Source organism: Stenella coeruleoalba (assembly GCF_951394435.1).
Source record: "Stenella coeruleoalba genome assembly, chromosome: 6".
Lineage (NCBI taxonomy): Eukaryota > Metazoa > Chordata > Mammalia > Artiodactyla > Delphinidae > Stenella > Stenella coeruleoalba.
Genome location: NC_137151.1, coordinates 12,078,801 through 12,102,233, shown reverse-complemented (window position 1 = coordinate 12,102,233; position 23,433 = coordinate 12,078,801). Strand labels below are relative to the sequence as shown.

At 45.8% G+C, this 23,433-nt stretch overlaps 1 protein-coding gene across 12 annotated transcripts in view; it reads right to left on the bottom strand.

Annotated features, from left to right (window-relative positions):
• CLASP1 (cytoplasmic linker associated protein 1) overlaps positions 1–23,433 on the bottom strand; it is a 267,526-nt gene that overhangs the window by 112,307 nt on the left and 131,786 nt on the right. For 11 of the 12 annotated variants that reach the window (XM_079924259.1, XM_079924263.1, XM_079924261.1 and 8 more), the window contains 5 exons: positions 7,601–7,753; positions 4,197–4,270; positions 2,544–2,636; positions 1,212–1,357; positions 206–341 (listed from right to left, as the gene is read on the bottom strand). In XM_079924259.1, coding sequence (XP_079780385.1) covers positions 206–341; positions 1,212–1,357; positions 2,544–2,636; positions 4,197–4,270; positions 7,601–7,753 — 602 coding nt within the window. Of the gene's footprint in view, positions 1–205; positions 342–1,211; positions 1,358–2,543; positions 2,640–4,196; positions 4,271–7,600; positions 7,754–23,433 lie in introns of those variants that run through there. The other variant, XM_079924257.1, reaches the window with a different exon arrangement.

The following is a 23,433-nucleotide window of genomic DNA, read 5'->3' as shown; positions in this document are numbered from 1 at the left end:
AACTATACATCACACCCACAGTTCACACTAGGGAACGTAAAAGGCTCATGTGCGATAGTTACGTGGGGTAAAAAGGCCAGTGTTGTACGTACGGTATTATTCCATGTACATAATCACTCAAATGAAAAATGTCTCTGATAAGTGCTTATCAACCAGCAATATTTACCACTTGCTTAGTCTATGTACGGCCCCAAAACATACTCACCCGAATGATTAACCTAACAGCTACAACACCAGAGGTGGCCATAATTTTGGCACTGTTCGGAATTAAATTAAAGATCGTTGGCATAATGGCTTCAGCTCCATGGTCAAACTTGTTCCCCAGCACTGATGACAGATGCCTATAACCAGAAATGAACACTGAACTGAAGTCATAGTTCTTTCCAACAGTGTAGCACATAACCCTCTTAACATTTTAGAGCCTTCATGTAAAGTTATCTAAGGATAAAGGACAAAGGTCTAAGTAAAATACTCTACAAATACTTCCAATGTGCATATAGAGGACTTCGCAAATAGCCACTAGCCCAAGAGTTTGCTATTTTTTTTAAATAAATAAATCACTTCCAACTAATGACTCTTAAAATAGCAAAAAACAAGTTAGTCATATACCGATAAAACACAAATATGAAAAAGCTCTTTCACCCCCTTTTTTTCTTTATTTTTAACATACAACATTCACACTTCAGTGTCTCAGGTCAAAACTTTAAACAGCTGCAAAGCCACCTTAGTATTGCTGCTGCTCTGATATTCTAACATATTTTCTAAGACAGAAGTTTTAGATACTGATACAGGTTTAGTGAGGATAAAAAAAAATGTCCCCGCAGCACATGCCTTTAACCTTACAGCTACAGTGCTCTTCTAGAAACAAACATTCTAATAATCATGCTACCACCTGCCAGCAAAATCAGTGAAAAAGCTGAGGAAAACAGTTTACAAAATTTCATTTTTTCATATTATTAATAACTGCTTCAGGTTTAAAATAGAGGCTTCAGAGCTAAGTCACTGAATAAAATTTAAAATCTGTCAGACTTAACATAACTGGTCAGGAACTATTGTAAAAGTGTTAACAGAAGCGTAACTGGAATGGGTCTTGGAGACCAGTTGAAAGTTCCGTGAAAGAAACCCAGTGGGCGTATTCAATGAACCATCTCTGAAGCACCGTCATGAGGCTATTTTATGATGTGAGAATCGGGAGCATTTGCAATCCTTACCCCAAGGTGATACAAGCCTCCCGCACTACCTGAGAGCGCAGATCCTTAGCCGATAGTTTAAAGGCTCCGTCCAAAAGACGCAAATGTTGGAAGAAGTTATCATACTCAGCAGCACCAGCCAAAAGTAAAGATCTAATCTTTTTTAGCTAAGGGGATGGAGAAAACGAAGAGACAGACAAAACAATTCTTAGAACAGAATATACAGAACAACAGAAGCCATCAAATATTAGAGATCAATATCAAAGTTAAATGATACAGAGTTTTCCAAAAAGAATTCAGCCAACTAAATAGTTGCTGATATATCTAGGTATCATAAATAAGAACTAGTAATTTTTAAAATTAGTGTCTGTGATAAATGGATTACAATTCTTCTGTAAAGCGTACTTTTTAATGGGAAACAGTTTAGTGGCTTACACATGCTGTGATGCTAAGGATAGAGTAGCTAAACCCTCACTGTAGCCTGTAAAAGCGCCTTCCCTGAGCTCACCTTCCCCCGCACCCCACTCCAACCGCCATTCACTCCGTGAATCATAGGAAGAAGCGACGCTACAGCCTTTGCACAGTACGCGCCACTGTGTCTTTACTAAAGGGCCAGTGTGCATCCAAAACAGACACACAGCAGTGTTCCCAGCCCTCTTCCTGCCAGACAACCAACGCATGATCGCTCTCCTCAGAAAAGACACGCCTTCACGTAATGCCCCTGCATTTGATGCTCGGCCCACTTCTTTTCATTAATCCACTTTTTTTTTTTTCTTTGCGGTACGCGGGCCTCTCACTGCTGTGGCCTCTCCCGTTGCGGAGCACAGGCTCCGGACGCGCAGGCTCAGCGGCCATGGCTCACGGGCCCAGCCGCTCCGCGGCATGTGGGATCTTCCCGGACTGGGGCACGAACCCGTGTCCCCTGCATCGGCAGGCGGACTCTCAACCACTGCACCACCAGGGAAGCCCCATTAATCCACTTTTAAAAACAGAGGGAGCAGAAGTGCTGTGAAGAAAGCAAGGGATAGAGAGACACACACTGAAAATGTCACTAAAAAGCCGCTCTCCTGGCCAATGGTCACAGAACTACATCTTTACTGAGGTCGTAGGAGCGGCGGTCGTACCACAGGTAGGTCTCTGCTAGAAGTACAGGATACACAAGAAGATAGAAGCTGGCATGTTTGAAGAACAGAAGTGAAGTAATCTACTAAAAAGGCGACGTGTAAATATGGAAGCTTATATTTAAAATATTTACTACTTAAAATTCATCAGAGCTGCACCCCAGTTTCATAACAAAGTATTCAGACCGTGTAAATATCGAATGCAAATGTAATCACACAGTCAGTGGCTTACAGCGGTTACTCTTTGCTCCCAATCATGCTTGTCATCAGATAATATTTCCCTAATCTTGTTTATGGACTCCTCAAGGTCTCGGCTGGAGTAAATCTGTAAGCAAAATTAATTTACAATCAATAGGAGAAAATTTACAGAATAAACAAAGATTATTCCTTAATTACCTGAAGTCAAGGGCACTTAGTGAGCCCAGTAAAAGAAATTATTTCATTTTTCAGAAGGGCCTTCAAGATAACATCTAGTCAAGTTTGTCTTAGATTGAGCTTCTTTCCTGCTCTGAATGCATACCGACTAGATCCGATGCCCACGTATGGATAACCTTGCCTCAAATATGGCTTTGCTATAAGTTAACAGATAATTTCATGTACAAAAGAGAAGAAAGCCCACTGGGGAACCGGCAGTGATGCACAAGTCATTGATTACTCTTAGCGTTTTTTGTAACACCACATTATACAGGCAGACCTCGGAGACACTGCCGGGTCGCTTCCAGACCCCTGTCATAAAGTGAATACCGCAATGAAGCAAGTCACACGAATTCTTTTGGTCTCCTAGACTGTAGTCTATTAACTGTGCAATAGCATGATGTCTTAAAAAAAAAAAAAGTGTGCATACCTTAATTTAAAAATACTTTCTTGCTAAAATATGCTAACCATCCTCTGAGTCTTCAGTGAACTGTAATCTTTTTGCTGATGGAGGGTTTGAAATATTGTGAGAATTACCAAAATGTGACACAGAGACACGAGGTGAGCAAATGCCGCTGGAAAAAGGGCACCAACAGACGTGCTCGACGCAGGGTGGCCACGGACCTTCAGTCTGTAAAACTGCAGTATCCGTGAAGCACAACAAAGCGAAGCGCAACACAGCAAGTACGTCTGTACTTGCAACTTTAAATACTTTCAGGTCTGCTCTCTCATTTATCCTCACATATTACTCATAAGATGGTGAGGGGGGGGGAACCAAAAACAACCAAGAGTGAGGCATGCTGGGAAGGTCAAGGACGTAAGGATGGTCCTGAGCCTAAAACACCTGTTACCTGCTTTATACACACACACGGCAACGAAGCAGCAGGTGACAAGGGATTCACACAGACACTAAGCGCTGTAGGAATCCAGAGCACGGACACCTGATGTAGCACAAGCCCCGATCAACGAGAGACAGTGCTGAGGCACAAAGCAGTCTGAAAAGTGTGGCTGTACCCCAGCTTCTGTCAATCAACTGTGCCGCATCTGTTAGGTGGTACTTAAGGGGAGCATCAAGATGGAATAAACTAAGATTTTATGAAACCATTTTTTGTAGTTTTCAGACACCCAAATTCTTCAACTTTACAAACTTTTCTTTCTGAGGAAAATCCCTACATAAGCATGCTTCCTTGTTCTCTCTTCTAACCTAATCCCTCATTTCCCCCTCTTTTAGGTGACCTAACCCACACACTCACTGCAGGAGCAAGCTACTTCTCTCAGTTCTTACTGAAAGGTCATCCTGGGCCGTGACTTTCGCTCTTCTTTTCCTGGTCTGCAACCTCAGATCTCCTGTGGGCTTGACAGTCAGAATTACCCTACCTAGTAAGAAACTCCGCGCGTCGCACACTGGAAAAGTGAAACTTGAAGCATAAGCCCATCCTTGTTTTTAACCAAACGAAACATCTTCACTCACCTGGACTACAGGCACATCATCAAATGCTTTAATAAAGTCCTCTTCATCAACAGCACCAGCTCCCTCTTTTGCAGCTATAAAAAAGATCAATTTTTGAAATGTAAACAGTGTGCATCGGAGGAGTCTGAAGATACAAAATCAAAATTATATTTTGGAAGATTTGTAACTATGTTTTAAGTCTTAAGTTTAGAGTTTTTGTGGCATTGACAAGCATTATAGACTTTCAATATTCAGATAAAGTATAGTAATTTTACAGTGTAACGTATGTTAGCTTAAAACCATTTAAAGACACTACTTGCTCAAGGAGGGCCAGTCTAGCCGTTAAAGGATTTAGATGGTTTATACTGTATTAATGTATAAGTCTTTTCAAAGATTCCAAATAAACATATAATAGAAATTTTAATTCTTCAGGGAATAAATGAAATTATGTCATTGTTAGGAATCTAGCAATTCTGTGAAACATTCAAATAAGTTCTAAAGAATTTAACAGTTTCATCTCAACTTCATATTGGTCTCCAAACATTATTTCGAAAGAAAAAAGGAAAAAAACATTTTCATTTCCTTTAACTCATGATAACTGTCAATTTTTCATGTACATGTCAGTTGCAAGTTGACCCCACGAAGTTGCTGTAAGATACTCCGTTACTTAAAAGTTGTTATAATTGCTATCATTTGGGAGGAAGCTTTTTCTGTTTGCTAATATAAGCGTCACTTCACGTATGAAAATCATGTGACATTTTATCAGATGTTTTTTCTTCATAACAAAGGTTTCCAAATGGTTATCTACAGTCATCCCTGTAACCCTCATTAATGATTTATATTGATTAGTCCAAGTGCTTTTCTAGAGCTTCTTACCAGACAAGTTATCTGGAGTTTGAGGTGCTCATGGACCACCTAGACAGAAAGGGCTTTAAAGACAACTCGTTACAGTGGTAAATACGTGTCATCACTCTTGATGACTATTACTCTGCATTCACAAGCAAACTACACACAGACAGCAGTAACACACTGTGAGTGGTGCCCTGTGTCTGCTTTAGGTTAGGACTGCGTCCCACCGAGCAGATGGGTGCTGAGCTGAGCGCTCCTCTGTGTGAGGCCTGGCACCACATACCGAAGAGGACTCGTGGGCCAAGCACAGTCCCTGGGCCCGAGGCATCTGATGGGGAGCCAACAGGGAAACTCACGACTATGGCGTTAGACGAAACGGAAAAGGACAGGATCAGGTCTGAGGGGAAGACAGGGTTGGTACCTCTGCACAATCTACACAGGTCGGGTGTGTGCAAGGGGAACGGTGAGGGAAGGGAAGGAAAAGAAGTGGTCTGATGACACAGAAAATTTCTAAGCCTCGTCTATGGAATGGATGCTACTCAAAAACGGATCAAGAAAACACATTAGGAAGATTGTTCAGGGCTTCCCTGGTGGCGCAGCGGTTAAGAATCCGCCTGCCAATGCAGGAGACACAGGCTCGAGCCCTGGTCCGGGAAGATCCCACATGCCGTGAAGCAACGAAGCCCGTGCACCACAACTACTGACCCTGCGCTCTAGAGCCCACGAGCCACAACTACTGAGCCCGCACGCCGAGAGTCCGTGCTGCGCATCAAGAGAAGCCACTGCAATCAGAAGCCCGCGCACCGCAATGAAGAGTAACCCCCGCTCGCCGCAACTAGAGAAAGCCCGTGCGCAGCAACGAAGACCCAACGCAGACAAAAATTAATTTTTTTTTAAAAAAAAAGTACTGATACATGCTCCAACAGAGATGAACCTCAAAAACATTATGACAAGGGAAAGGAGCCAGACACAGGAGACTGCATATTGGATGCCTCCATTTCTATGAAATTTCTAGATAGCTAAATGCCTAAAGACAAAACATGGGCTGGGGAAGGAAGGAACGGGGAGGAACTGTTTAAAGGGGATAGGGTCTTCTTTTGAGGGATGAAACTGTGTTGCAACCAGGCAGAGGTGGTGGTTGCTCAACACTGTGAAGATAATAAATGCCACTGAATCGTTACCTTTAAAATGGTTGATTTCATGTTGTATGAATTTAAGCTCTTTAACAACAACAACAACAAATTTTTAAGGAACCAAAAAGTAAAGGATTAGAAAGAACTAGGAAGAGCAACACAAACGTAAGAAACGAGCCCAGCTCTTCCCTCTGCCGCCAGCACAGCTCCCGCTGTGCAGAGACGCTGTGCAGAGGCTACGAGGGCGGGCGCTGAGCCGCTGAGTCAGGACACGCCGCCCGGGGCTGCTGCAGAGAGCAAGAAAGGCCAGCAGGAGGAGGTGGCGTCCTAACGCGGGTCCTCACTTCGGCTTTACCTCAGCTCAGCTGGCTGAGCCAAGAGCCCACTGCTGACAGTAAGCGCGGTTCTAAGAGCAGCAGCTATGTGAGTTTTTTGGAGGTAAAAAATTTACACAACTATAGTAAATCAACTATACTTCAATAGCATTTTTTTTTAAAGTAGGTAATTTGCATGTAAATTTAAAATGTGACAGCCAAATGAAACCTGTCTATAACAAGGACTCAAAACTGCCTAAATTGGGGGATGGGATAGCAGGGGGATTAGGGAAGAAATCCTTACAAATCAATGTTCAAAGCCTCAGGGAGCTAATCCTTACCATTCACTAATTCGGCATCCCTACAGCAACAAAATACATTTTAAAGACATAAGGCACAATCTGACTTCCGGACAGTCTCAGTCTTTTCTTTTTTTTACATTTTATTTATTTATTTTTGGCTGTGTTGGGTCTCTGCTGCTGCGCGCTGGCTTTCTCTAGTTGCGGTGAGCAGGGGCTACTCTTTGTTACGGTGCACGGGCCTCTCGTGGCGGTGGCTTCTCTTGTTGCGGAGCACGGGCTCTGGGCGTGCGGGCTCAGTAGTTGTGGCTCGTGGGCTTCAGCAGTTATGGTTCGTGGACTCTAGAGCGCAGGCTCAGCAGTTGTGGCGCTCGGGCTTAGCTGCTCCGTGCCATGTGGGATCTTCCCGGACCAGAGCTCGAACCCGTGTCCCCTGCACTGGCAGGCGGATTCTTAACCACTGCGCCACCAGGGAAGCCCGGACAGTCTCGTCTTGATACACAGCAACTGGCTGAAAGGCCCCCTGGTAGTGTCAGGCATGGCTGGAGCCCGAGGCCATCAGGGTACCACACGCTCTACTCTGTATTGGGTTCACGCGCCCAGAGGCTCTGCCTCAGCAAATGTGGCAACACAGCAGCTCAGACTTACAGCCTACCAGCTTATCAGCATCCACAGCAGAGAACTAATTTAATTCAAGAAGAGCCAGTGGAAGTGTACTGCCAACAGGATTACTTCACCTCTTAAGGACGCACAAGGCAAGTATCAACGCACGTCTGGTTTTAAACGTCGGCAGAGCTGACCCCGCGGTACCACACTGGGCTCGGTCCTACCTGAAGACTTGGATCCAAGGGTGGATGAGCCGAGCCTGCGGGTAGTCCCCATTCCAACGTTTCTGCGGGAGCTTGCTGGAGCTTTGGATGACGTAGAGCTGGCAGAAGAAGGCCTATTACCATCCACAGAATCCTCATCATCAAAATTTTTATCTGAAGAATAAGCACAGACATCGTTTTTTGTTTTCATTTTTAAGCACTTTTTCACCTGAACTGAAAACAGCAACTAGTCTTAGAGATGAATGGCTTGCCAACTCTTTTGCAACCTGAGGTGCCCATCCAGGTCTAGAAAAAAGCCTTAGCTGAGTCCAGAATGCAGCTACAAACATCCTGTTTGCTTTCACACATCTGGAATGCTCTCCACCCCAATTCTGGAAAACCATAAAGAAGAAAATAACCTCTCATAAAACTACCACCTAGGAGCATACTTTAACAATTTGACATATTTATGACCATCCTCTCATGCATTTTTTTAATAGTTAACATTAAATATATTTCGTTTTTGGATACTGTGTATTTCAAATACGTCCATTTTACCACATGATGAAACATTCTTCATAAACACCATTTTCACGGTTCCATGGTACTTTGCAACTGGAAAATGGCACAAATGAAAAATACTTTCATTGTTAGACATTTAGGGTGATTCTAATAACTTACCATTAGAAATAATATTGCAACAGATACCTTTCTACTTGCATCTTTGTTTGAACTTCTAATAATTTTAAGGAAAAAAAAATTCCTGGAAGAAGGATTACTGGGTCAAAGAGTATAATAAAGTTTTTGATGGGTACAGCCAACCTTATTTTCAGAAACCTCATATAAATACATACTTTTCCTGGAAATTCAAAGAAGGGCCTATCTTGCCACACCCTTGCCAATGCTGAATATTAAAAAAAAAAAAAAAAAAAAAAAAAGCAAGCCTCTTCTTTACTGTTGCATTCCTCTCATAGTGAAGTTGAGCATTTTTTCATAAGTTCATTAACTTCTAAATGTTCTAAACAGCAGGAAATCCAACCAATATTCCTCAAGTTGTATTTAAAATTTTAAAAAAGAAAACCATCTTTGGGCTTATAAAAATGAACATACTTATGAACAGCATTCTGATGGCACAAAAATTAAAGCTCTCCCGATACAGAGCACGTGTGGGTCATTCAGGGGGCTAAACAAAGAACTTAGGAGTCATTAAAAACAAAAAAAGAAAACTGACGTCCATAGCCGGCAATATTCATGATTTCTGAAAACGGGCATTAGATTTTTACCAGAAAGTCTGAAGTAAATAATTGCTGACCAAAAAACAGATACAAATAACCTGTTTTTCTTGCTCTAGTTGCTTCTCAGCTGAACTATCAACAGCCAAGTCTTGTGTCTACTCAGGACCCTAACGTTCCTTACACCTCACCAACAATCCCCTTCAAATCACAGGGCTTCTTTTATTCAACAGTCAGGGAGGGAGGAACCATATCCTCACAAATGCAGATCCCTGTGCAAACAGCTTCCCTCAACACGCCTTTACATTCCCCATCGCCTGGGCAAGCTGTGCCGTAATCCATACAGCAAGGTCTTGCTGATTCAGGCGTCCAGTGGTCCACTAGCACAGACTTCCCACGTGGATTCAGAAGTGATTCTTACACTGTAGAGCACACTGACAAGGCCGCTGCAAGAGTAAAACTTGGTCTGAAGTACAGGACGAGGTCACCCACTGGGCACTGACAGGAGCCCCGAGAGCATGTGGACCGCTGTCGTGACACGGCCACGCTGCGGGGCTGTGTCATTACTCCACTGAGAACAGTGACAGCCCCGGGCTGTGGGGAAGGTTAATAGTGAGTGGGGGACACGACCACGACTATGCTTCACTCAAAAACGCATGTAAATTGTGTTTAGCTTTGTCTTTCTAACACAGGCAGGCAAGCCATGTAGAAATGCGTTGTTATTGAGAATTATTTTCAATGGGCCGATTTCACTGGAATTCCTGGAATTTCCACTTGCAGCAATGATGCATTAGCAAGGACCTAACCTCTTAAGAGAAACCAGACAGAATATGTAAAACTACTACTTTCAGACAGGACAACAGGCAGTGCAGAGCTGAGATGCCTCAGAGAAGGGAAACAAACAAGGTGAGCTCTACAATCACCCCCAAGTTCCTGCCTGGAGACAATTCCCAGGCCACCCAGGCCAGGGAGCCTGACAGCCTTGCTAAGTGGAGAAAATGAAGACCAGACTCCAGGGGGGGGCAGGTAGCTGGGAGAGGCAGGGCCGAGTGCTGGGAAAGAGAGAGCCACACTGAAAGAGAGCTCCAGGCATGCCTTAAGCTCTGGGCCACGCCGCGTGAGTGAGATGCCCTAAGGGAGGGCAAAAAATGGCCAGGAGACTGTAAACTGAACAACCCCAAAGTCCACACAAAGTAGGAAGATGCTCGAGCACCAGAGCTGGGGTGCTCTCGGTGACTCACTGGAGGCATTCAGTAGAGACCCCAGAGAGAGCAAGCCTAGTAGTGGGGCCAGGTCTCAAGGACAGTAGACAGATCTGCAAGTAACTCAACTGCTTTGCCAAACAAAGCATGACATTCTTTAAAGGACTATGACAAAACGCAGACGCTCAACAACGTAACAGTCACAACACACAACATCTAAGCAAAACTTCATAAACAGATGAGAAGCAGCGAAATGTGGCTCATAATCAGGAGAGAAAAACGTCAAAAAATAAGGACCCACTAGGAAATGACAGAGATGATGGAACCTGCAGACGGGAACATTAAAACTGCTACACCTGTGGTCAAGGAGTAAAGGAACTCACAGACATAATGAGAGAAAAGGAAGGTGTTTTAAAAGGACCAAATGGAACTTCTAGAAATTAAAAAAACACAGTAGCTGAAATGAAAATATCGTTGAAATGGGATTCAAAGCAGATTAGACACTGCAAAAGAAGGGGGAAATGAGAGAATTTAAACACACAGCAATAAAATTTAACCCAAATTAAGCATAGAGACAAAAAAAAGAAGAGCCTGAAGAAGAAAAGAAATAAGAGGAATAGTCTCAGAGATCTGTAGGATGATACCCAGCAGTCTGACACACGTGAAATTGCACTGCCAGCAGAAGCCAGAGGGAAAAAGACACATTAGATACTGAGGAACAAAATGACAACAGCTTTCATCAGAAACCATGTGTGCCAGAAGACAGCGGAATGAAAATGGTGAAAGGAGTATTAACCTAGAATTCTACATCCAGCAAAAATATCTTCTAAGAACAGAGGCTGAATTAAAACTTATTCAGACAAACAAGACCAGAATTTATCACCAGCAGACCAGCACTCCAGGGAATGCTGAAGATCTTCGGGCAAAAGGAAAATGAAAACAAATGGAAACTTGGAATTACATTAAGAAATGAAGATCACTGGTGATAGTAAATATGTGGATAAATATAAGACTTTCTTCTCGTATTGTAACTACTGTAAAAGATAACTGATTATTTAAGGCAGAAATAAAATACTCAACATTTGGTCCCCATTCTTTTTATATTCTCATGTTACAGGAGGATAACCTCACGGCCAGAGAAAGCATCTATGTCGGCATGTGGATATCCAGGCGGTTAGGATATATGTTGCTGTAAGGGATGCCACACAGAAAACTGGGCAAGTATGAAGAGAATGGAAGCGGTTCAGATTCGTCCTCAAAGAGCCTGTAGTTTTCAAAGTTAATCACAACTTGTCCACGTTCACTGCAGATGCCACATTACGTCCGCTGCACCGAGGACGCAGCTGCTTCATCACCAGTGTCGGCGTGGAAACGGCCCCCAAGGAAGGGAAGGGGGAAAGGCAGCCAGTGGGAGGTTTTTTAAAACTGAGCTCCAACAGTCCCGACTCAGCCTCTTTACTTCCCCTTTGGAAACAAATCTAACGGGCTTACTTATTGAATTTTCTAAACAGATTAGAAGCAACTAAATATAGAAATAGCGAGAAAGGGGGATGGAACACAGGAGTTAAGCACAGTGATGTGAATGAAAAGTGACAGTTGAAAGCCCGACAGCTAAACAGAAACTATAAAAAGCAAACACGCACATAGAAAACACCCCGAACTCACAAGGCTTAGAACCCAGTGCAGGGGTCAAATCACGTGTCCCAACCTAAAAGCGCAGTACCGCGTGCCCATCACCACGACGCTGCACCAGCAAGATTACATGATTGTTCATGGGATCCATGTGCTAACAGAGAAAGTAATTCACCTTTTCTATCTGAGTTAGAAATTCAGGGGAACAGGAACGAGGGTGTAGTCATTTACCAGGTTACATTTGCCCAGAGAGGTGTTTGGAGGATAAAGGTCAATTGAGCCTATTATTTGAAAACTAACACACCGTCTAAAAATAAGTTTGCCCTCTGGTTCCCAGCTTTTGGGACACCCAGAAATTAAAATCAAATCCAAAAGGGGGTTAGGCTCTCAGAAAGGTACCCAGTTTCAGTTAACTGGGGTTAAATTTCTCTATGTAGAAGGTGCCGTTCCCGACCCGGACAAATGAACTGTGTTTGCCACCGCACTCGGTCACAGAGGAGACACACTCGGGATCCAGTCCAGGGTGAGGGGTCTCGTGGTCTCTGGGTCTAATATGTTCCAGTATCTTTCAACTAAATCAATCCATACTGAACTCTACGAGTCACTTAAATTCCCATTTTCTTTAGGCTTTTCAGCTAAGCAGACATCTGTTAGAATACAGCCTCTTTTTCTAGAGCTTTAACCAAGGCAAACACATGTGTGAGAATGAATATTTTTAGCTATGCAAGCTTTTGCTATTACATCAACTTAAAACTTTTCACACATTAAGAAAACATCTGTTACACAGAAAACGTTCTTAGAGAAGGATCGGTTCTCCCTGAGCCCAAAGAAATAATTAATTCTATCTCCTGGCACCACTGCAAAGACTGTCATTCTGAGGGTCACTTCTCTCATGTGACAGCCTGGGGTAGAAACCTGGCATAAGCTCATTGGCGCCTTCGGTTCCTTTAATCTCTTAAAAATCACCCCAGTTCCATTCCCCCTTTTACAGCATTGGGACAAGACATTTAAAAATAACGCGTGAAACTTCTACAGTGTGACGCTAATTTTCATCCAACTCTCAATCACCCCACTCCTGGTAACCCAATTAGCAGGCAGTTATCGTGAAGTGAAAAACAGCAGTAAAACAGCATGCCCCAAAGAACTGTTGATACAATAGAGATTTTAAAACACAGAAGAGAACCTTTTGAAAAAATTAAAAGTCCAGAGAGCACACACAGTCATTCGTGGACTTAGCAAACCAGCCTAGTTCTCAAGGCTGAGTAAGTCTGTGAACTTGTGCTGAAGTCCTCAACTGTGGTCCAGATGCTGGACAGAGGCTGGCGAGCGGCCAGGGCCGGCACAGGCCGGGGCAGAAGCAGTCCCTCCATCGGCCTGAACTGACCCACATTCTGAACCCCCTAAGGAAGGGCCGGCAGAGCCCCGGCAGCCTCAGGACTGAGCTGTAACCAGGCTGGATCGGGGGTGACACAAAGCAACAAGCCACACACAGACTCTAGGTCAAAAGTCACCACACAGACCACAGCACGGCACTGTGACTGGAGGTTCAGGTCCAGGAGTGGCAGAAAAACATATCAGTCTAAAGACTGACTTCAAGTTTGGTGTTTAGAACTTGGAATTACAAGTTTTGGATCATATTGTCCGTTTAGAAAATGTATACACTCATCTATGAGGACGAACAAAATGTCACAGAAACTACGAGGAGGTGTCTGTCCCGTTGTCCATCTGCCAGGGAGGCCGGAACCTAAACCTCCAAGCTTTTCCTCTTTTTTCCCCTGAGGCAGGCCGTGACCCACGCAGGTCCAACGGGGAGAAAGTTCCTCGTTCGTTCTCTTTATAAAGACAACTAACTCCCTGTGTCAGGGTCACTTTGTGGAAGCTGATACCCCAACAGGCTTTCAGCTTCGCCCACTCCCTGTTACTGAAATTCTCCTCCAAGGGAATGAGAAATGTGGCAGCCTAGTAACAGGAGCATAATTAGCAATCCCAAGAGAAGGCTGCACGGAGACACGATAATAAGCCCAGAGGCAGGCTGCTTTCCCTAAATATCCCCGAATATCTTGTCTTGATCTGTCACAGCTCTAAGCCATGGCTGACGGCCCCATACACCAAACACACTCCTGTGTAATCCTGAACGCACCGTCCTCTGCGAGCCTCCCCGGCTCTGTCCTGCTCTGGGCTGCACAGCCATAAACATCTTGCCTTTTACTCCGACTCCCCCTGTGATGAGCTGTGTGCAGATCTGTTCTGTCTCTCTGTCCCTGGAGCAGACACATTCTTCTGGAATCCCTCACACCTACCACAGAGCCTGGGCCAACACACAGTAGGGCAATCAGATACTTAACTCTGGCAGTCCGCAGGAAAGAAGTCAAAACTTGTGAATGGATGCAAACCATCCTTCACGTATCTTTTTCAGAAGCTTTTACTGCTTTTAAAAATGTATAAGGTTTCATTAGATAATATAGTCAAACAAAGTCTGACAATATCTGAGGGAAAATGAAGAAAGTAAGGTAAATACAATCCTAAATGTTTTTTTAACCTTCCTGATGTCCTACCAGTCAGAAATCTTTATTCCTTTTTTCTGATAAAACATATACCTATTTAAAAATTACAAGTCAAAGCCCTCTTATATCAATCATAACCCCCCAAAATTAAACTGTTCACAACGATATATATGCATTTCCAGACTTCAATGCATGCATAAACCTACCATTATACACACACATATGCAACAAAAACTGTTTTGCCCACTACCGATATTTAGTAGATATTTTTTCTGTATCTGTCTAATCCATTTTGAAGACTACTATTACACTGCTCACATATGTAACATTTGATCAATCGCTTATAGACAGCTCGATTATTTCAAATCTTTCACCCTCATAACACCACTGCAGTCATGTGTTTAAAAGCAGCGACAGTGAATGCACACCTAGGTCTGCACACACCTGCGTGCCACGCCGTGTTTGGGGCTGTGCCTAGTCTCATCAAATGCTCCCGACCACCCTAAGAGGGAAGCACTATCGTGACTCCACGTTAAAGGCAGAAAATCTTAACGCAGCCAGGTACAAGTGCCTAGAGTCACACAGTTAATAACTAAGAGGGGGTGGAGCCAGGGTTCAAGTCTATGTGCATCTGACTCAAGATGCTAGGATCCGAGTTGTGAGAACAAACGACCACCACACAAAAAGAGCAATTCACGTAAACCGGCCACTGTGTGCTACGCACGGTGCTCAGTACTTTCTGTGCGTTATTTAATTCTTACAACACGCCTTTGCTTACTTAAGAAAAGTACTTAATTAAGATAATTTCTTAAACATGGAATCATCAGTGACTCTTATGGCTGCAGACATAGAAATCCTCAACAAAGTATCAGCAAACCAAAGCTAGCAACATATAAAAAACTATCACCATGGCCAAGCAGGATTTATCCCAAGAATGGAATGTTGGTTTAATATATAAAACTTAATTTAATCATCATATTAATAAACTAAAAGACAAAAACACACGCTCAGTAGACACAATAAAAGTATTTGACAATACTGGGGCGGGGGGCGGGGGGGGGAAGAAGCCTTTCATGCTAAAAACACCACAAACAGGGACTAGAAGGGAACTCCCTCAACCTGATGAAGACTAGCTACAAAACACAAAAAACACACTGTTAACATCTTATTTAATGGTGACAGACTAGATGTTTTCCCCCTAAGATGAGGAAAAAGACAAGAAGCCTACTCTCACCACTTCTATTCAACACTGTACTAGAGGTTCTAGCCAGGACAATTAGCAAATAGGAAGAACTAAAATTATCTCTATTCACAGACGACACAATCTTGTATATAGAAAGTTCTAAGGAATTCACTAAAAAAACTATTAGCACTAATAAATGAGTTCAGAAAGGTCGCAGAATATTAAACCAAAATAGAAAAATCCATTGTATTTTTATACATCAGCAATGAACAATCCAAAAATGAAATTAAGAAAGCAATTAACAAGAACATCAAGGAAAAAAAATACTTAGGAGTAACTTTAACACAAGTTACGTTACAGCATGTTTGCTGAAAACTGCATAACATTATTGAGAGAAATTAAAGACGTAATAAATGGAAAGACAGCTCATGTTCATGGATCAGAAGACTTATGAAAAGTTACTTTGCTCATTATCCAAACTGTATTTCTCATCCATTTGTCCTCACCAGCTTTGACTTTTAACCAAAGTTGGATGGTGCCTAGAGAGGCATGAAGGTGCAAACCACACTGTCTGCAGCAGGTGGCTGGGTAAAAGGCTGTTTCTCTACAAAGTTCCTACACTCCTCTCCGTCAAAATATGGGGAGTGGGGTAAGTGTACCCCCCCCAAATCCAGTCAGTATGGACCAGCAGTGAAACCAAGAAGGACCCTGAGGGGCTTCTGGGCATGAAAGCCTTTTTGTCGCCCGTTTCTTGTAGGCAAGACTCCAGCCTCCATGACCTTCCCTGAGTTCCAAAGGGCGGATTAGAACAGCAACCCCATCCTTGAACTACTGCTAAACAACTCCTCATCAAATTCTCCCAGCTTGGGACACACGGTTTTGAGGGCAGGTGCCCACGGTGTCCCCCTCTGCCTGGCAAAGCAATAAAGCTATTCTTTTCTGCTTCACCCAGAACTCTGTCGCTGGGATTGGATTCGGCACCGCTGCACAGAGAAGCTGAGCTTTTGGCACCAGTACTAACTAGGACCAGTCCTACTTAACGGTGCTCAGTGACGAACACCCTTCAATATCCATATTCTGATACAAAACTTCCTCTGCCCTGTGTACAAAATTAAGAAATGCTTTTTAAGCATTTCAGAGCACAAGGCGTAGAAAAACTTTAACCTGGCGGGAAACACTGGCACATTTCACAGAACAAAACCGGACACGGCGCGACGGGAGTGACGAGGGTGCTGAGAGTGTGTTACGGCTGCAGTCACCCACTGTCCATCACAGAAAAGCAGAGCTGAAGCACAGGCAAGCTCAACGCCGAGGATGAGTTTCCACCCCCTCGGCCGTGCGCATGTCCACCCGACGCCTGCAGAGCAGATGAGCCAGCAGAGAGGGTGGGGGCCAAGATGGGACGACAAGAGGAAATTCAGTTCAGGCTTACTCATCCCCTAAGAAGGGAGCGAAAAGGGGAAGCAACTGGGGCAGACACGATCAGAAGCTGGAGAGGGACAGGAGAGGTGAGGGGACCCAGAGCAAAGTTGTGCCGACACCGGCACCGCCAGGGACAACTGATGAGCCCTCCCCGCTCAGGTCAGGGCGCGCTTCTTCCTCGGCGTCGGACGGAGAACTTGCTGGCCGCTGCTCTACAGCTACCAGCTCAGGAGAGACGCGGCAGAGCCCGCGGCCGGCCTCGTAGGAGAGGAACGCACAGCAGGCGCTGGGCAGTGAGCCTGTCCCCCCGCAGGGCCACGGGCCACCGGCCACCGGCCACCGGCCTACACCTCCATCAAGACCAACCTCGAAGCTGAAAATGGGGTTTAAAAACGGAGTCCGCCTTCTGCCTATGCAACGTGTATCTCTCTAAATAAACCTGCTTCCACTTTATTTAATTAATTAAAGTAAAATAAAAAGAAGTTTAATAGAATGAAAATTGGCTCCTGTTTCCCTGTCTGTGAAAAAAGGGTGATACTGCCCACCAACAGGGATCATCTGAAGGCAGCCCTCCTCCACTGCCAGCTCCGACAGACCTGGGGGACGCCCCCCTGTAACCACAGTCCTGCCTCGAGGCTGGGCGGGACCCAGAGGCTCTGCCCCACCTGCCACCTAAGTCACGGCAGAGCCTGTCTTTCTGCAGGATTGGGGCCAGGTGGAGGGCAGCCTAGCACTGCTGCAGCCCAAAGAAGGGCGGCCCCAGCCTAAGAGGGAAGCGGGAAGCCAGCAGAAGGCGGCAGAGCAGAGGTCGGGGAGAGCGGAGGCCAACGCTGCGTCTGTGTGCCTGGGGACAAAACAAGACCCCTCGGTTACCCGAGCCAATTAATCCCCCTTTCTACTTATATACCTGGAGTGGAGGTGTACCATTTATAATCAAGGGGCTCTCTGTACCACTTGAAGGGGGTGTCACACAGATTAGAAAGAATATACGCAAAGGTAGGAAAACTCCAACTGCTCAACAAAGAGCAGCTGTTACACTCTGTCACTGTGTGATGCCCTGAGTACAAAAAAGCAACCTTTCAAAAATATGTGGATTGGGCTTCCCTGGTGGCGCAGTGGTTGAGAGTCCACCTGCCAATGCAGGGGACACGGGTTCGTGCCCCGGTCCGGGAGGATCCCACATGCCGCGGAGCGGCCAGGCCCGTGAGCCATGGCCTCTGAGCCTGCGCGTCCGGAGCCTGTGCTCCGCAACGGGAGAGGCCACGACAGTGAGAGGCCCGCGTACCGCAAAAAAAAAAAAAATGTGGATGGAGCTGAAGAATTAGGAATAGAATTCTTTTTTCTTTAGTTGAAGAACAGTTGATCTACAATGTTGAGTTAATTTCTCCTGTACAGCAAAGTGATTCAGTTATACATATACATTCTTCTTTTTAAATATTCTACCCCATTGTGCTTTTATCACAGGATACTGAATATAGTTCCCAGTGCTACACAGTAGGATCTTGTTGGTTTTTTGTCTTTTTATAAATTTATTTATTTATTTATTTTTGGCTGCATTGGGTCTTCGTTGTGGTGCAGGGGCTTCTCATTGTGGTGGCTTCTCTTGTTACAGAGCACAGGCCCTAGGTGCACGGGCTTCAGTAGTTGTCACACACGGGCTCAGTAGTCGTGGCTCGTGGGCTCTAAAGTGCAGGCTCAGTAGTTGTGGCACGGGGGCTCAGTAGTTGTGGCTCGTGGGCTCTAGAGCGCAGGCTCAGTAGTCATGGCACACGAGCTTAGTTGCTCCGTGGCATGTGGGATCTTCCCGGACCAGGGCTCGAACCCGTGTCCCCTGCATTGGCAGGTGGATTCTTAACCACTGCGCCACCAGGGAAGTCCAGACCTTGTTGTTTATCCATCCTATATATAACAGTTTGCATCTGCTAATCCCAAACTTCCAACCCATCCCTCCCCCACCTCCCTCCCCATTGGCAACCACCAGTCTGTTCTCTATGTCTGTGGGTCCGTTCCTGTTTCATAGAAAAGTTCATTTGTGTCATATTTTAGAGGAACAGAATTCTTTTAATGCTCTTATAAAAGGCATAGAACTAATTCAGGTTATATAGTAAAAGAAATGTAGGGACATTTTTGAGAAACAGAAGAATGCCTCAAACTCCCTTCTGTAGAGCTGGTTCCAAAATGGAAGGAAGGATCCACCTGCCCCCTTGTCAAGAAGCCTTGGGATGGTCTCAATGACAATTTTCTCAGGGTCACAGGAAAGAAATGTGTCATTTATAAGGTAAAGGAAAAAAACTAAATTAGGAATCTGCTTCCACCAAGTGGCACCAACTTTTAAATTCTCTCTAAACCCTCCACGGCCTGCCTGTGACTTGGAAGTTCAAGTCCAAGGCACAAGGTCACCTGAAAGGTGATGTGGTCTCAGAATACCCACTTTGTTGCTTGTGTAACAAAACTGGATGGATGCCCAGAGGCAGTGGACTTGTCCCCTTGGGGGCGGGAGCGGGGGTTACTGGAGAGGACACCTCCTCAGAATACTAAGAGCACACCACGTGCAGCTTCCCTCCTTCGTCTCTTCTGCATTCATTTACCAAGGACACCTCTGTGCCCAGTACTCTGCTGGGAGGTGGGATGCAGACAGGAAGGGGTGGCTCTCATCCTGGAGTTCACGGTCCAGACGGGGAAACAGACACACACAACCCGCAGCAGTTATGCCTCAGTGTGACGCTTTGCTCAAGGCACGCACAGGATATGCCAAGTGGGTACAGAAGAGGGGCACATAGAACAGGGCTGAATCAGCCAGAAAGGGTTCCCTGTGCACCCCCACCCCCGCCCCGACCCTCTGACGTGACTCACTCCGCCACTTGTGTCCGATACCGGAGGACTTCATGTGAACTGGGACCATGCAATGCTTTAAAGGGGTGCACGGCCTACACGCTTCAGGAACACAGTAGACCATCACGCTGAGTGAACACACGGTGAGAGAGCACACATTCCAAAGACACCTCCCGGACAGACGGAGGAGGGGCCAGGGAAAGGGGACAAGCTAGCCAGCGGCCCTCTGCACACAGACGGGTCCAGGAGCCCCACCGTTCTGGGACTATCCCCATCTTGGGCACCGGGGAGCAGAGGACACAGTCGCCAAGTCGTGCCCAGCGGTTTGAGTTACTAAAGTTGGCATCTCCTGACCAGTGTGAAGGCCCAACTAAAACTAACCCTGTTAATACGATGCCTTCCCCAAAGAAAAGAACCCACAGCGACACAGCAATCGTCAGGTACAGAAGATCAACCTTGAAGAAGAGTATCTCCCAACACACCTCAGAAAGACTATAAACTCATCCTTGGAACCAACCGAAAGGGAGGGACGCAAAGAGATGGCTACTTTATTATCCTGAGTATCTCAGGGGGTGAAGTAGGGAAGACGGGGATGGACCAGTCTTCCTGCCGGAAGAGCTGGCCACGGAGCTCGGGGAAGACTTGAACTGTCCCCGTATTAACATGGTCTGGTGAGCAACCACGAACTCCCGGCCAGATGGAAAACGTGGCTTTCCATTCTGCCAAGAATCGCCGTTCCTAGACATAGGTGTGTTAGTGCCTTAAAATCTGGACAGGTCCAGGGCGAGAGAAATGCAGGAGGAGCCTGCCCCAGGGGTGCCTCTTCCTCTCACGCTCCTACTGTCCACGAGGGTCACAGAGCGGGGACCTGGGACCGTCCTCCACGAGCCACCCAACCCCAGGTCACTCGGCCAGAGAAGGAGAGGGCACGGGAGGCTTAAATCAGCAGTCATTTGTGTGATTCTCTCTCTCTTCCAGATGCCACAGGTGCTCTGGGGCAGAAGACAGTTCCTCACACAACTTGGAATCCCTCCTGCTTCAGCCCCTGCACAGAGCCCCGTAGAAAGTTTAAGTCAGTTCACTACTGACTCTTGTATTCTCTGGCCATGAATGTTTAGCTACCTTCAGGCTTCTCTCCTAGGAAACAAGATTATCAAAGGGATTACCAAGGGATTACACTAAATCCCATGAAACAGATCAGTCAAGCTCAGGACAGCTCAAAAAGAGATTCTAAGAAAGAATTAACCATTGTCATGAACAAAAATTCACAGTCTTGGGAATTTTAACAATCTGGCGATCCTTCCAAGTAAACATTCCTGAGTAACTGCAGCAAGAGTTTGGGTCTGTTTCATCTTCTCCAACTATTACTGGGCCGTGTTTCTCTAGTGCAATTTTCATTCACATCTGAACAATTCCAGTCTTACCATCTGAAAAGTTGAAAGTCACATTACAGTTGATGGTGTTCCATGGTGTTAAGAAGAATAGGGCCTTTGGATAACTGTAACACACACAGGCTAAAAACCAATTTGCTACCACTAAGGCCTTAGTATCTTTTACTGAACTTACTCTCTTAGCTACTTGGGAGTTCACAATGCCATGATTATTTACATAATTACAAAGCAAACAGTAATAAGGCAAGAATAACTTGTTTGAAAATTTCCAAGTAGTTTGCTTTCTAAAATTCTTGTAATCTCGTCTGGGCCCATTAACTGTTAAGGGCACTCAGATTTGTTGCTGTTATTTGTCTAGAGAATCATCCAGACTGAGTCCCTGCCGGCTCAGGGCTTCTAAGACAGACATTCTGATGCCTGGCCAGGTGTAGAGGCCACCCAGCTGCAGGTTAAAAACAGGAAGCAAGCAAAGGAAAGCTCAGGGCAATATCAACACCACGGGAGGCTGTGAGCCTGTGTATTTTAAGGGGAGAAAGTACAAGTAAGTACAGTTATACTACATAAGGTGCAGGATATCCTCAGAGAGGCTTCTGGTAAATTGTAAGCCTACTGCTGAAGTTACTTGTCTGATAACTGTCCTTCACACTGATCATGTGCTTACCTTCTGGTCCTAAGAATAGGGCACACGAGCACACAGACCACGTGGCTGCCAGCGGGGCCAGCTCACCGTTACCCTGAGCCCCACAGCCCTCCCCAGCTCCCAAGCCAATTCCCACGTAACAGCTTCCAGTTACGCCAGAGGAGACCGCCATGTGAGGGTGCTTATGAGAGCAGACACCCTCGCTCCCCTCTGGCCGCCGGTCAAAAGTCAGCCTCGCAGGCACCTCTGGGCAGACGGGGGGACCCCATCACAGCCCCTCAGCCCGGCTCAAAAATGTGCTCTGATAGCAGATTGCCTTCCAGTAGCTAATGGGCTCCTCCCAGCAGTGGGAGGGAAGAAAGCAAAGAGACGAAAAAGGAACCTGGTGGGGAAGAGGGAAGAAAAACGGAGGAGAGGAAAGGAATGAGGAGAGAATGGCAGGAGAGAACAGACCCTCTTTCTGAAGTTCTAATGCATGAGCAAAGCGTTGCTCTCCTTGAAGAAATTCACAAAGGACCGCAGGCTGGCGGCTGCCTGACTTTGACAACCATCTCCCTCCTTTGTCCCTCCTGTCCCATCCGATGACTGCGGGAGGGACCTTCCGGACACTCTGCCAGGCCCTGGGAAGACAGGAAGAACAAAAGCGCAGGCTCCCCTCCCGCCCCGCAGGCAACCTGTGCTATAAAGAGAGAGAATACATTTGCAAACACACAAGTATGACAGATATGTTTGAATATACTTGCAAACACACAAGTATGACAGATAACCCGTGATAAGGGTGATGCAGCGGAAGACCAGAGCGTAGTGCAGCGGAGGAGGGAAAAGGCAGAGGGGGTCATGAGAGACATTTTGGACGGGGTGGCTTCCACCAAAGGTGGAAGCTCACCATCATCACAGGGGCGAGGATCACTCAGGCATCTCTGTCACGAGCAGAGAATTCAAGAGCAGGACGGGGAGAAAGGGTAGCGGCAAAGTTCCAATGTACCGTGAACAGCGAAGCAAAAAAGGGTAGAGAGCGTGCTCTCGCAGGAAAGGGCCCTAGGGCACCACGGACTCACGACCCTGTGGCCCCAGCCTCGTGGCCACCAGCACGTGCAGGCAGCTGTTAGGACCACCGTGACAGCCGCCCTAGCTGTGGGTGTCTGAACGCAGAGAGCCACACTCAAACCCGATTCTCGTTTCTGTCCAAAGAAACCCAAGTAAGCTAAAGACACCAAAAATGAACTTTAAGAGAGAAAAGAGGGCCTTTCAATTGTTTTCTTTTCCAATTTCATTTTTATAAAAATCAAATGTACACACTTACTCAGCCCTGAACCTGGCTATAAGAACCCACGAAGCCCATCCTAACTACTCCACTATTTTTCCTGCTTTGCTCAATCAGTTCTCCCAATTCCAAAGGTCAGCAATAGATCTGTTTTCAGTGTCTGGGCATCCGGTGCACACAGATGGTACAGTCACACGTGCAGTCAGGTGATGGGCTGAGCCTAGAAGCAGCCTCTGTGCGCATGCCCACCAGAGCGGACGGCCAAGGAAAGCGTTCCGACCTCATCGCTACACGCTTTCGTGCTGGGTAAAGATTCTGGCATTCCTAGCACGGGGGTAAACCACTTAGTGTGCGGTGCCACTGAGAAAAGATAACAATAACTGGAGTTCAATCCTCCCCACGTGACTGTAACCTTGGGAGGTGGCGTGGCGTGGCGTGGCGTGTGGTGAAAAGTACACAGGTTTCATAGAGCTCTTCTCCAGACTTTGACATCGCTGGCGTTGTTTTAGTTTAGACAAGTTACTGGACTCCTCTGAGCCTGTCCCTCATCTG